The 15,030-nt window shown below is 41.4% G+C and overlaps 1 protein-coding gene across 1 annotated transcript; it reads right to left on the bottom strand.

The window, feature by feature from the left end:
• Positions 1 to 2,057: 2,057 nt before the first annotated feature.
• Positions 2,058 to 13,660, bottom strand: LOC102847869 (glutathione S-transferase A1-like). Its single transcript, XM_006902812.1, has 6 exons — positions 13,574 to 13,660; positions 8,710 to 8,761; positions 6,576 to 6,708; positions 4,404 to 4,545; positions 3,174 to 3,305; positions 2,058 to 2,180 (listed from the first exon to the last, which is right to left on the bottom strand). Exons 1-6 carry the CDS (start codon positions 13,658 to 13,660, stop codon positions 2,058 to 2,060), a joined length of 669 nt encoding a protein of 222 aa, XP_006902874.1.
• Positions 13,661 to 15,030: the final 1,370 nt, after the last annotated feature.

Here is a 15,030-nt window from a genome sequence, read left to right as displayed (position 1 = left end):
TTGTCTATCTTGCCTAACATAACATAATCTCGAAAAGATTCCTGAGATAGATCATTTCCAAAAAGAATAAAGGGTCTCCAGCTCTCTGATCTTCAACAGTATCACATACAAGCAAAATCCTGTTGAAAATCATTCAAAAACTGCTAGGACACTATGTATATAGGAAACTGCCAGTTTTTAGAAGAGGCCTTGGAACCAGGGATATCATTGCTAATGTCATTGCTGGAAGTAAAAAATAACAGAAGAATGTCTATTTCTGATTTACTGACTGTGCAAAGGCATTTGACTGTGTGGATCCTAACAAGTCATGACTGACATTAAGAAGAATGGAAATCCAAGAGGACTTGGTTGTGCTCATGTGGAACGTATACCTGGACCAGGAGGCTGATGTGCGAACAGAGCAGGGGAACACTGCATGGTTTAAAATTGAGAACGGAGTGTGTCATATAGACCTATTCAGTCTATATGCTGAGCAAATTATCCAAGAAGCTGGACTCTCTGTGAAAGAGTGTGGCATCAGGATTGGAGAAAGACTCACCAATAACCTGTGTTATGCAGATGACACAACCTTGCTTGCTTGAAGCACTTGTTGCAGAAGAGCAAAGAATGCAGCCTTCTGTATGAATTGCATTTCAATGTCAAGAAAATGAAGATTCTTATTGCTGGACCAATAGGCAACATCATGATGGATGGAGGGGAGATTGAAACTGACAACAGCTTCATCTTGCTTGAATCCACAATTAACACCATTAGTACTAGCAGTCAGGAAATAAGAAGATGCATTGCACTGGGAAAATCTGCAATTAGGGACCATCCTAAATTATTAAGGAGTAATGAAGTCAGTTTGAGGACTGAGGTGCTGCTAATTCAGGCCATAGTCTTTCCAATTACTTGCTCTGCATCTGAGAGCTGTATAATGAATAAGGATGACAAAAAAATTAATGCCTTTGAGCTGTAGTATTGGAAAAGAGCACCGAATATCCCATGGAGGGCCAAGAGAACAAAGAGATATGTCTTGGAAAGGGTACAGCCGGAATGCCCTATGGAAGCAAGAATGATGAGGCTTCACCTCACATACTTTGGACATATTGCTAGGAGGGACTATTCCATGGAGAGAGACATGATGCTGGGAAAGGTGGAGGATTGGCTAAGTAGAGGAAGACTCTCAACCAGGTGGATTGGCATGGTGATTGCTGCTATGGGCTTTAGGGTGTCAAGAAGTATGAAGATGGCACAGGATAGAAGAGATTTCAGATCTTTTGTTCATAGGGTCACTATGAGTTATACTCTACTCAATGGCACCAAACATCAACAGCTCTCTGCAGTTAAGAAACAAAGGGTAAAGAAAAGACCTGTCAGTAGTTCAGTCAATTAAATAAAGAAAGCATGTGTCTATCTCAAAGCGTTCTCAAATTAAAAACATGTGTACTTCCTGCAAAATGGACATCTTCACTTTAAATCACCCCTTCTGTTTCCATGGCAGCAGCAGTATAGGATTCCTTGGCTACCTTAAGTCTCTACCACAGTGGAAGGTCTCCTTTGTCTTTCTTACATTTTTAGCTTGGTCTGTGCTATGCACCCAGTGAACTAAATCACCTGGTAGAGACTCAGGCCCCCATCAGCATGGTTCTTACACTGAAGAAACACACATATCTTCAAGGGTCAGGGACTCATGCTAGGTCTTGTTGTCAGCATGATAGACCCAGGGTGGAAAGAGAGAGGCTCCAGGCACCAAGGCCTGGGACTGGAGGAAACCAGGCTCAAACCCATCATGAAACCTATATACCTACCTACCTCCCACAACTATTACCCACCCAAGTTTAAATTTTGAAGCAAATCTCAAACAACAGTTTAGGACATAGGACTACTGACTTCATGATAAAAAAGAATAAATTGTAATGATTTTGTCCACAGCATATTTATTATTTAATGAGAATGCATAATTTACAAAAGTTTGTTAAGTCCTCCAAAGAATCAGGATTAACCATTTGGAAAGCACTTGATTGCTGTAAAAATTTCCCATGTCTTACATGTGCTTGGCATCTATGCCTGCTTTATTAAAACCTAAAAATCTTCCGTGCTTCTTCTAAAGCTTTTGCATCGAGGGGAGGCTTCCTCTGGCTGCCCGGCTGCAGAAACTTCTTCACCGTGGGCAGGTTACTCACTCTGGTTTTCAGGGCCTGCAATGGACAGGAGTCAGCACAGCTTTAGAGTGAAGCCATTGGCCCAGCCAGTTACTATGACAACCCAGGACACCTGAGATTCTTCCAGACAAGGACAAGCTATTGAGTGTCCTCTGTCAGCACCCAAAGGAGAAACAGATACTCAGAGACAAATGTAGAAAAAAGAAAGAAAATATTCCCCATCTTCCTTCCTACAGACATCAAGTGCATTCATTGAGTTTGTACAATGCAAGGAAGACGAATGTGTCTGTTTTCAAATTTATATTGGAAATAGTTTCCAGTAGTTGTAACCAATAAAGTTTCAAATAAGAGGAATGAAGAAAGAAAAGGCGTGTACAAAACCTGGCCAGAGTCTGAAGGCCAGAGCAAGAGCCAAGGGTAGGAAAAGAGATAGACAGAGAGAAAGGGAGAGCTAGAGAGAGCTAAAGAGAGAGGAGAGAGCTAGAGCACGAGGAAGCGGGGGCGAGTGCGCGGGGGCGGACACGGGCGAGTGGGGGCGAGCTCAGGCGGGCAGGCGAGCTGGGGCTAGCACGGCGAGCGGGGGCGGGGGAGAGGAGGAGAAGCAGGAGGAGGAGGAGGAAGAGGAGCAGGAGGAGGAGGAGGAAGAGGAACAGGAGGAGGAGGAGGAACAGGAGGAGGACGAGGAGGAAGGGAGAAGAGAGGGGAGGGGAGGAGAGAAGAGAGAAAGGGGGAGAGAAAGAGAGAGAGATGACAGAGGAAATGAAGGGCAAAGACAGCAATGGAATCAAGGACTGAGCCGAGAGATGCTGAGTCCCTGTTCCTTCTCATGATCAAAGACAAAATATTCTCAGGCTACCATCCATTTCTGATTTCCTTGATTTAACAAAATGCCCAGGACCTAAAAGAAGCTAATTTCTGTGACAAAAGGGAGTGAGAAGGCCTGAAGAAGGCTGGAGCTAGAACAGCAGCAGCCCTGGGTCCAGATACCAGATTCCCAGATGGGAGGAGCAGGGCTGTGAAATTAATCACCTTCAGCAGAGGGAAGTTGGCTGTAAGGCTGGCGTCCAGCTCTTCCACGTAGTAGAGAAGTTCAACCAGGTGAATGTCAGCTCTGCTCAGCTTATTGCCCACAAGGTAGTCTTGTCCGTGGCTCTTTAACACCTGGGGAATTAGAGGCCACCAGAGCATGAACGTGTGCACAGTGAGGCTGGTTCTCTCCTGACAGCCTTCCAGCCTGACTCCGCACCTCTGCTGCCTCGCTGGGCAGTTGGAGAGCTTCAGACGCTTCTCCACTGCTCCCCATTCAACGAGAGTCAGGAATAGTGGGTTTCAGCTGTTCTTTCCTTATTGTTCATTCGGCACCCAGGCTAAAGCTTTCTTTTTACTTTTCTACAACATTGCAACTTTTCACTTTAGAAATCTCGTTATTTGCATCTTCTAGAGAGGCTGTGCACTTATTAAAGCACTTCCTGTACCAAATGTCTGTTTGTCTTGCCCCCTACATACACGCAGCAGTCAGACTATGATTCTCCAATCTTCTCTGTCCTCCTCTCTCCACTTCCCCTTTGGGCAGCATCTCCCCATGCCAGCGTTCTTCACCCATGATTGTTCCTGTTGCTGATTGCCATCTAGTCAAGCACGACTTATAGTGACCCTGTGAACAAAAGGCCTGAAGCCTTTCTATAACAATCATCATTTCTCCAGGTTCATAGCGTTTCCAGAGGCATGTGGTTTAGGAAGTGGATGCCACTCCTGTTTCCAATCCTGTCTTAAAACTGGGAGCTCCACCAAACACTGTCCACCATGGGCAGCCAATATGGCATTTGACCCCCAGTGGCACAAGGTTCAACTTCACAGCAAACCCAGGTTACCTCAGTGCAGCAAATTGACAGCAGAGTGCTGTACAACTTACACGAAAATTCCTCCAAAATGAAATGACACTAGGCCCTCAAGCCCAGTCGACCCTGATTAGACTGTATCATATCCTACATTTCTCCTTTTATCTGCTTACTCTTTTCCTGATCTGTCTCTTTAGGGTCTGAAATAAACTCATGTTATCTTGAATTCGTGATCTTCCCTGTAACAATATATGTATATTTGAAATTGTTCGGAATAGTATATTGTGGGGAAACATATAATGCTTATTTAAAAGGGTGGCTCACTGGAATGAAGGTCAGGGTCTCAGGAATGCCCTGGCACTGGTATTCTGCAATCCTCTGAGCTATTAGTAGCCCACAGCTTCAGGCTAATCCTACTTACCTTTTCAAAGGCCGGCAGGTAGCGTTTTGTTGTTTTCTCTCTGATCTGGGCAAGCTTGGCTTCTTTTTCCTCAGGTGGAGTTACCGAAAGTAGAAGGATCATCTCACTCAAATCAGCCACACCTTCTATATACATATCAATCCTGAAAGACAAAAGTGGTCCAACCATCAAATATACCCTCCATGAGGGTTTTTCATTTGATTGGGTAATTATTTTTGTCAGAAATAATGCTGCAGCTTTTATTTAACTTTACTTTCCATTTCCAGAACATCCTATTGTGAGCTCTCATAGATAGAAAACTCTGCTAAATCTTTGATAAAAGGTGCAGAAAACACACGGTGACCTGCTCAAGGTCAAGGCCTAGATAAACTGGATCAATGACTTCAAGTACACAATGATATTATACTTATATTTTGACCTCTCTATTGTTTTTTGTTTTATACTCAAACTGGTATTAAATATGTAGCTACAGATCTACCACTTACTAATCTCAAGAGACAGCTTAAGGCAACCTCAGTCACACCCTCTTCTTTGCTTACCCTGACAGAAATCAACTTCAAAGGAGAAAAACAAACAAAACACAACCAAATCCTGCTGATCCACATAGTATCAGTGCTTCTTGCAATTATTTCCCATAGGTCATAGCTCCACAGCTCTTTCCAAACACTGTTACCCAATTCTGGCCAGGTTTTCTTTTCTCAATACTCTGTGCAATTACTTTTTAAAAAAAATCTCATAAGGTGTCTAGTCCAGAGAATATTTTTCCTTTATTTAATATTGAACTTCCTCTAAGAACTTACTTTTACCATTCTTTTCATTTTAACATATTTTTTCACACATAAAATTCTATGACATTAATTATGCTCATGTGCAAACATCACCAAAGAGTTTTGAGGAGGTTTATATATTTTAACATAATTTTTTCCCCCAACAGGCAATACTCGCATTTACTAGGGAGAGGTTATTACATTTCAGGAATAAACCATTCAGGATATGATGATTCGCTTCTTCTCAGGTGGCTTACAGATAGACCTCTCTCTGACCCCCAGTTTCCCAGACATGGTTCTGGAGCAAGTCTTACAAAGTTCTTTAAGTTCTGTCAATTATGTGCCAGTAAAGCCTGCACAGTAAGCCTGAACCTGAAGGTGCTTGGCTCTATGGAGTTGACAGACCTGGCTCAGCTCTGTTCCATGCTAGCCTCTGGTTCTCTGCCACCTCTGTTTTCCCTGCTGTCACTACTGCTGGACTAACATCTAATCAGCCATGTATTGGTCTTGCTCCATTTCTCAGTTTCACTCACTTCACACAGGAATCTCAGGCCCAAAGGAGGATGTCCTATTCTCTCTGCTTCTTTCTTTTTTTTTTTCAAACAAAGAGTTTTTTTTAAACAACCTTCTGAAATAAAATTCACCTTTTTAGATATCATTGAGTGGATTTTTTTAGAACATTAATAGAGTTCTGCGAAGCTCATCATTAGAATATTTGTATCATCCCGAAAGGAAATGTGCACCTTTAGTAGTGCTCACTGTCTATGAGGACCCTGTAACCACAAATCTCCTTTCTGTTTCTATTATTTGATTTGGGTTTTTTAATGAGTCTGAGTGCTTTTGTAAGGGACTATCTGACACCAGAGGAATCACTAGGCTCTAGTCTCCGCTTTCTGCACCAAGTCAGATAGTCCAAATAATTCCCTAGGTACATCCTAATCATTCTGTTATTTCTAGAACTTTGAAATCAGCTTTTGAATCCCTCCCTCCTTCAGCCTTCTTCTCTAGACAGCCAGACACTGTTGTTGTCACTAACTATTCCTGGCATGTAGTTCCTAGAGGCCTGAGTTGCTAGAACATCAATAATAGTATCATCTTTCTGTCTTCTAGGTCCTTGGTATCTGGAGCCCTCTGTCACTGAGCTGCACCATATCATGCTCCCTTAGTCTACCCTTACCTTCCCATTCCCAGGCTCTATAGCTCTATGCTCTCCTGCACCTCACTCAGGCTAAGTACCAAAGGCTCAGCCTGTCACTGAATCATGATCCCATACCATGGTCCTCAGAAGGCTCTTGTACCTTCTGCTTTTCTTGGCCAAATCTTTTCTACAGTCCCATCATGCTATGTCCCTTCAAGGTATGGTTCCCATGTTTGTTACTGATGGAAGAATAGAAAGCCACCATACAGTGCTCTCTCCTTGATGTCCTTCCCGTAGAGGTTGTATTTGGAGGCGATGTAGTTGAGAATGGCTCTGGTCTGCGCCAGCTTCATCCCATCAATTTCAACCATCGGCACTTGCTGGAACATCAAAAGCCCATCTTTTGAAAGAGAAAGAAGAAAAAAAGAAAGATTAAGTGAAATCGTTTTTTGTGGAGTACAGTCTTCAAGAGTCAGAAAGTGTTTGCTGAGATGATAGAAGATGCAAAATTAAACCAAAAATTATAGCCCAGGAATACTTCAACAGAAAGTGCATTATGTGTTCAGCTTCACAGTAATTCTTTTTCTTATCAGTTTTCCTTTTGATTTTAACTTCCTGTTTTGTTTATCTTCTTCTTTCTCAGGTGAAGGATGACTCTTCCGTATCTTACACATTAGTTTCATTAGGGATAATTACAACAGGACTGTATTGTAAATGTTATTGGAAAAGTGAACTTCCCAATATCATTCTTGAGGTGCTCATGATATTTAAGCATAGTTGTCAGAGTAGTTTCTACATAAGAGCCCCTTTCTGTACTCTTCACATTGCTCTATGAGGGGATTCAAGCATGACAGGCCGTGATTTCTTCTCCCACAGATGTTTGCCCTTGTTATCTGCCTTTTTGCCCTCTAACTGGGCCTCCCAGCAAAGTCAACCTAATTGTTGTTGCTGTTAAGTGCCATCCGGCTGACTGAGTCTCATACTGGCCCAACTCATTACAGAATGAAACCCCGCCTGATCCTTAGCCAACCTCACAGTCTCTGCTCTGCCCAAGTCCATTGTTGCAGTCACCACATCAGTCCATCCCTTTGAGGGTCTTCTTCTTCTTCTCAACTGTCAAGCATTCAGCCCTCCTTTACCAGAAACTGGTCCCTACTAACAATGTACCCAAAGCCTGTGAGATGAGGTCTCACCATCTTCACCCTAAAGAACCCTCTGGTTGTGCTCCTTCCAAGGCACATTTGGTGTTCTTTTGGGAGCCCATGGCATACTCTTTACCAACTCCTCAATTCAAAGACATGAACTCTTCAGTGCTCTTTAGTCATGGCCCACACCTTAGTTTTTAAACTAACATCCCCTTTCTTTAGCCCTTTTGTCCGGAACTCTGCTGATATGTGTCCAACGAGTCATTGTACTGGAATTCAAAATGCCAGTGACATAGCTTCTAGCATCATAGCAATATGCAAACCTCCACAGTATGACTAGCGCATACAGGCACATAGGAACCTCCTTTACCTGGCTCTACAATATATATAGAAAATTACCTTGCCACACTCCTAAGAGAAAAGAACTCGAGGTCAGTGCCACAACTCTCTTCTTTATAAAACTCTAACACATATGTTTGTCCAATTTTGGGTGGAGAAGAGTGTGAGATCTTAATCTGTTTTTTGTCTCATTCTAACAAGAAGAAAAACATGAGAAATCAGCATATGAGAATCCCTTGGTCCTGGGCTTCATTTCTCTAGCAAAGACTCCAGATTTTCCAGCCTTCGTAGGCCTGAGTCAGCTGACTTGCTTTGGGGATCCCAAGTATAACACACAATGCTTTAGTCATTACCTGATTTAAGGTTTTGTTTTGTTTACATATGATGAGTAGTGTGCCTATGTTGTAACACGGTTTAAAGAGAGGCACAAATCATAAAGAAGTATGAACATCCAATCATCATGCTTAGGAACCAGAAAAGAATCATTACCTGATTTTTATAATCTCAAGTTAGGAAGACTTTAAAGAAATATCTTCCTCAGGAGCACTTAGAAACATGGTCTTTCCTGCTTTACTGACATCAGAGTTGGGGGGAAACTAAGTGGGGATAAATAATGTATACCGCCTTGAAACAGTTGAGGGAGAGAACTACTTAGGAGGAATACATGATTAGGTATTATTGTCATGACAAGAGTCCAGAATGAAACCTGCATGGTGGAGTGGACTCTGTGTGTGTGGGAGTGGGAGGGGAGGAATTACATAACAATGAATTTTTTTTTTAACCTTTCAAAGAGAAAATTGAACAGCGAAGGAGAAGCGGGTAGGGAGGAAAGTGTGCAACAATGAATGAATGGAAACCCAAAGTCTCTCTAAACTTACAGTAAAATAAATAAAAAGGGGGGGAACCCATGGTCTTACCATTTTTTAATTTATCCAGGTCTTCTGGGGTCTTTATAAATTGTTCTTCAAACTGGAAAGCAGAAATCATTTATTAAAAAATCAATCACATTATGTCATTGGATAGCACTGTAGAGCTTTTAGCTTTCATGCTTTTCATGGTCCCTGTTGGCCACATAAAGTGGTTCAGCAGCCCTGAGTGGATGCTGACTCCCTGCTCCACTTCCTCAGGTGTCAAAGGCTGTAAACCTTCACTGGAGGAGACTGCCCATTTTTTTCTTCCACCAAGCAGCTTGTAGACTTGGACCTCTGATCTTTCTGTTAGCACTTCAATGGTAATATACCACGCCGCCAGAGCTCCTTATGTAAAATGAAGAAAATAATATTTCTCACTTTCTCAAAAGGGGCATGGTGGTGGCCACTTGGGATGTTTAGATAAGATGCTCCATGAAAAGGCATGGTTCTATCAGCTGGCTGTTCCTTCCTGAGGACACCTTCAATTCTCTTTTCTGTCTTCTGACATTATGTAGGTGTAAAAGTTCTGGGAGGGGAGAGATTTGAGAGTTTGATATATCTGAAGATTGATCACCTTGGGAGAGTCTCGTCTCTGCATGGCAAACCTGAGCAGAACCAGGATGGAGCATGCAGTTGGTCTAGTGATCATTTAAGATCACTCTCTCTTATTTGTATGGTCCCATTCCACATGAGCTTCACCCCGGCCAATACTGGCTTCTGGTAGCTACACACACAGCTCCTAGTCTTGCTAATCAGCATTTCCTCTCCTTCAAAATATGGGATACTCTAGAATAGCTGTCAAACAGAGGAGAAAAAAAAAAACACAACAACCAACAACCAACAGCTCTGGTTTGGTTCCTCCTTATATCTCACCCACCTTTAGTATTCATTCATTTCTGATTTGACTTCCAGGGTTTGAATCTCATCTTGCTCATTTTGTGGACTTTGGCATACCACTGAACATGTAAGTGCCTCAGAATTCTTATCTGAGTGTGATTGTGGATGTCATTAGGACACTTGGGCTGAAGTTTTAATGAATTGTACTTGGAAAGTACTCAGATCAGTGACAAGGACACAATAAAACCTTGGTAATACATGCAATTTGTCATTAGCATTTCAACAGGTGCTATTTCATCATGCATGTTTCTCTATCTCAGTCTCCCTCTAATTTTAAGCAGTCCACACTGGTCAATATTTAAATTTTTCCTGGCCCGTGTCCAGTACATTAAACCTAGTTGTAAAGTAGACCTTCTGACACAGCGATTACACAGCAGTTATGCCTGATTGAGCTTCCTCAAGTGAATGTCAGCACTGAGTAGCTCCATTTTGAAAATAATGCAAAGATCAATTATTACTTAATAATGTGCTTTTAAAAATGGGTATAATCTATCAAACCAAAAAGTCTAAGGACAAGCTATATGTTATGAAATAAATTTATCAATCCCATTTGTATTGGTTCTGCCACAGAATTGCTCTATGTGGTGGATGTAATCACTTGACATATCTAAGCTATAGTTTCCTCATCTGTAAAATGGTATAGCACTTTCCTTGAATAAAGTATTACAGTGGTTTAAACTGTATAGTAGAAGACACGGCTCAGCAATTATCATTGGTGTTTACTGTTGCATGGCATTTAGTTTGTTCTGATTTACACCAACCCCAAGTGGCAGAGTTCAGTTGCCCATAGAGCTCTTATATGGCGCTGCCTAGAGGGTTTCAGTTACCAAACTTTCTGTTGACATGATTCATGATCAAAAGGTTGGAAATTGTGGGATTTGTAAGTTCTCAGTTTAAAAAAAAATAAATGCGATTTGTTATGGATTTGTTATAATCCTACAGGTCAATACTGATTGTGTCAAGAATTCACAAGATGTCCAGTTTAGACAAGCAGAAGGCATGGTGATGGTCATCTTGGGAGGGGAACCAAGTTGGGACATGTTCGGTGAGGGAGATGTAGCTTATGAGGCAGCTGGAAGGGACGGGAATATACTGGGTTGTCCTTTGGGATACAGAGCAGCCCTGAGAGCCCTGAGCAAGATCTCTGCACAGTCCTTGCCCCACTACCCTCTTCACCCAAGCAGTGTAGACAAGAAGAAATGCAAATGTTCTCAGTTCATGACCTCCCAATCCAGTCCATCTTCCTATGAAAAATTCATTTGCCGTGGGGACTCTGAAAACAGACCCTCCCTGAACTTAGAGCTCAAGTCCATGCTGTGCTAAAACAGATTATTCATTCACAGAGGGAGTGAAACACAGAGTCTCACCAGTCAGACTTTTCTGCTTTTCTTGTTTCTTCATAGCATTAAAAAGGATTTGACTAAAGTCCAAATAGTAATGAAGCCATGCATAAAAAAAATATAACTCTAGTTTAGGTTAATATGTGATTAGAATGAGGATTAACAATTAGCTTCCCCAAACATCTCACTTGAAACATTCCTTTTCTGCCCAACTTCAAGGGAGCTCTGGTGGCCTAGTGGTAAGAAGCTGGGCTGTCAGCCCAAAGGCATGCAACTAGAATCTACAACCTGCTCAGCAGGAGAAAGAGGGGCAGTCTCCCCCCCTGTGACTTACTGCCTCTGAAAACCCCCCTGGATGGTCAGCTGTGGGTCAGTTCTGACTTGCTAGTACTCAACAACACCAGCTACCTAACCTTAAGGCAGGTGGCTGAAATCCACGAATGGGCAAACTCCTCCTGTGCAATTTACCGCCGCTGAAAAACCCTCTGGGGAGTTTACAAGGAGTTGGTACCAACTGGAGGGCACACAGATCAGCATCCAACCTCAGGGGCATTCTCCTCCGTCTATCTATAACTCACTCCCACAGTTCTTGGGTCCCTAGGATCTGAATGGGAAGTGTTACATCAGTGACTCCTCTAAAAGGCAGCAGACTGTAGAGTTACACCTGTTCATGTCTTCTGGTAGCACTGCATTTTAGCACTATTTAAAGGCAGGGTGTGTCTTCCAAGACATCTTCACTCTTTCCTAGAATCATCTGTTTGTCTGAATCTTCACTTTACACCAAATGCCTGAGAGCAGAAACCACATATGTCTTGTTTATCAGGGACTTAACACAGATCATGGCTTTGAACAGGTTTCCACCAAACTCAATGCTAAAGGACACAGCAAATTGCTGACAAGCAGTGTATTACAGTCCACTCACTCTCTCTTCACAGCTCCCATATTTGCAGTTTATATTTTATGTCTAATTATACTTATTTTCTTATAATACATAATTTTATTTGGGAGATTTCTAGCATAAATGCAAATAAGGTTTTAGCATATAATGAATGATCCTATCCGTACCCATAATCAACTTTCAGTAACTATTGAGTCACCCTCATTCCATCTATGACCCCTTTCTCTGCCCATAATATAATACAATCTCTCATCTCTAATTGCTTCTGTATTTGTCTATAAAACATAGAAAGTATTTTTAAAATAGCCAGCATATATCTTACAGTCCATTAACAAGGATTCTTTAGTGCATCATCTATATTCGTATTTCAGTTGTTGTAGAAATATTGTAACTGTTATTTCCAGTGTCTAAATCCAGATCAAGCTAAGTACCATCAGTTATGATTAATTGATAATTGTTGTTGTTGTTACGTGCCGTCGAGTTATTTGCGACTCATAGCGACCCTATGTACAACAGCCCTAAGATTCCTTTTAATTGTTTCTGTGATCTTTGGTGGGTCAAAACCTTAAATATTTATTCTGTAAAATCTTTTCCTTATGAACCGAATTTATTTGTTATATCAAAAAATCCGATTTATTGAGGAATGAATTATATAAAGATACAGTATTTTCTTATTTTTTCAGTAAACTGGTCCCATGAGGTTTCACAAATGTAAGCACCCACTTAACTCTGTTTTACACACACACACACATACACACACACAAAGATTTAGAAGAGTCCATCATGCTGATAAATTATTTTCTAAATCTTTATAGTTAATCCTCCAAGTCCACTCTCAGGCCACCACAAACAGGCCTTTTATCTGTCTACATTTCTCTTTTGTACAATTCATAAATGGAATTTTAAAGTAGCATAGTACACTATGCCTTCCTTCCTTCCTTCCTTCCTTCTTTCCATTTTGTGTACTGTAGAGTCAGATCTGACTGGCAGAGGAGGAGATTGTCCCTCCTTCTCCTCGTGGAGGATCTGGTGGATTTGAACCACACACCCTCAGGATTGCAGCACAGCTTCTTGCCACTAGGCCACCAGAGCTCTCTAACTATGTATTCTTTTGGGTCTGTTCTCTTTCACTCAATCTGATTTTGAGATCCGTCGGTGTTACCTCATATACACAGACATCAGCAACTGGTTCTTTTAATCTGGCTGAGTAGTACTTCATGATAAGATTTTCTATGTACCAAACCTTGCCATCTGCAGATAATTTTATTTCCTCCTTTAAAATCTGGATTACTAGAACCTCTAGCATACATTGAGTACCAGTGATGAGAATGGACTTCCTTGCCTTGTTCTTGATTCTAGGGGTAATGCTGGTCTTTTACCATTAAGTGTGGTGATAGATGGTTGAGGGGGCTTTGCAGTTGTAGTCTGCCTTTCACAGGTTTCAGAAGTTCCCTGCCATTCCAAATTAATTGAGAGCTGTCTTGAAAAGATGTTGGATTTTGACAGCATCTTTCAAGATAACTTTGTAGCTGTTATGCCTTATACAATTAATAACCTCTGTTATATTCATTTCTTTTTATATGCTAAACAAATCTTGCATTGCGACATTTTTATTTAAGGCAAAACTATTGACAAGTCATCCAGTACAAAATTTTTCTGGATTCTGTGAGAAACGCATTCGGATAGAGAGAATTTTAAATACATGTCACTTACCACGACCTAACACAGAACCTACCTCCACTCCAGCTGCAGCCAAGAGCCACCGGGTGGATTCCATTCGGCCACGTCCATTGAAGTAATGAAGCTTTGGTTTTGCTGCCATGATAGAAAAGCTCCTGGTTTCCTGAGTGAGTGAATGACTCTCAGAAACAAAAATGTACTTTTTGGTAAAAGTTTGAAGACTGTCACTTATATATAAGGAGGTATCTCTAGCTTTTCTGTAACAGGCTGGAGAAGTTTCATGTATCTGCCTCAAATCTCATGTATCAATATCCACTATTGTGAAATGGGATGACATTGGTTAATATGTGACTATCCTAAGAGGCGAGGAAGGAGAGGAAGATCCTCAATCAGGTAGACTAACACAGTAACTACATCAATGGGCTCAAGTGTATCAGAGATTGTGAGGATGGCGCAGGATAGGACAGGGTTCACATCTGAGTTCATAGAGTTGCTATGAATTGTCCTCAACTAGACAGCACCTGAAAACAACAATAATCCTTAGAGGCTAATAAATACATCTATAATAAGGAGTCTAATAGAAAGGTTGGGGAGAGCGATGGGAGGAAAAAAATATTTTTACTATGTTTTACACTCACTCTTCTCTTACCAGAATCTGCTGGCCTACTGGTAAGAAGCTGAACTGCAATCCAAAGGCACATGGTTCAAATCTACCAGCTGCTTCAAGGGAGAAGGATGGGCAATCTCCTCCCCTAGAATTTACTGCCTCTGAAAACCCGTTGGAGGAACAGCTATGAGTTGAGTTCATTCTGACTCAATGGTACTTAACAATAACCTCACTTATTGGCATGGTTAGGTTTTAAAGAGCAGATCATGATAAGAAAGAGCCTTATATAAAACTGGAGGGTGACGACATCAAATTAGAGGATGACAACATCATTGCAAAAGAGCTCTCGTGGCCTAGGGGCAAAAAAGCTAAGCTGCAATCCCAAAGGTGTGCAGTTCAAATTCACCAGCTGCTCCACAGGAAAAGGATGGGCAATCTCCTCCCATGTGATTAACTAGTTCTGAAAGCCTGCTGGAGGTCAGCCATGGGTTGGTTCCAACTCGATAGTACACAACAACAGCACATCATTATAAATTTCATTATTCCACAAGTATTAAATTACATCATTATAAAATTGCCAAAACAATAAGAATCATTGCCCATTCAAGTTAACACACAAGCTTAACTATCACTGTCACTGTCACTTCATATCTATATCTCCACATTCATTGCTGTCACACATACATAGTGTGCAAAATAGCCTGAAAACAAAAATAATATTATTATTATAAACATGATATGTTTCACCCTTCACTGAATTTCTGAGGATGTAAATCTTTCTGGAGAAGATTGCTCATCTTTCTTCAAAGGAGAGATTGGTGAATTTTAATTGTACAAGCAGGACAATGACTGAGGAAGTCCAAAGCAGAATTGATGCATTTGAATAGTTTGAATTGGCAAAGAAT

This window comes from Elephantulus edwardii, unplaced genomic scaffold, assembly GCF_000299155.1.
Source record: "Elephantulus edwardii isolate Elephantulus edwardi_28Jun2011 unplaced genomic scaffold, EleEdw1.0 scaffold00455, whole genome shotgun sequence".
Classification (NCBI taxonomy): Eukaryota; Metazoa; Chordata; class Mammalia; order Macroscelidea; family Macroscelididae; genus Elephantulus; species Elephantulus edwardii.
This window is presented reverse-complemented; position numbering and strand designations above follow the sequence as displayed.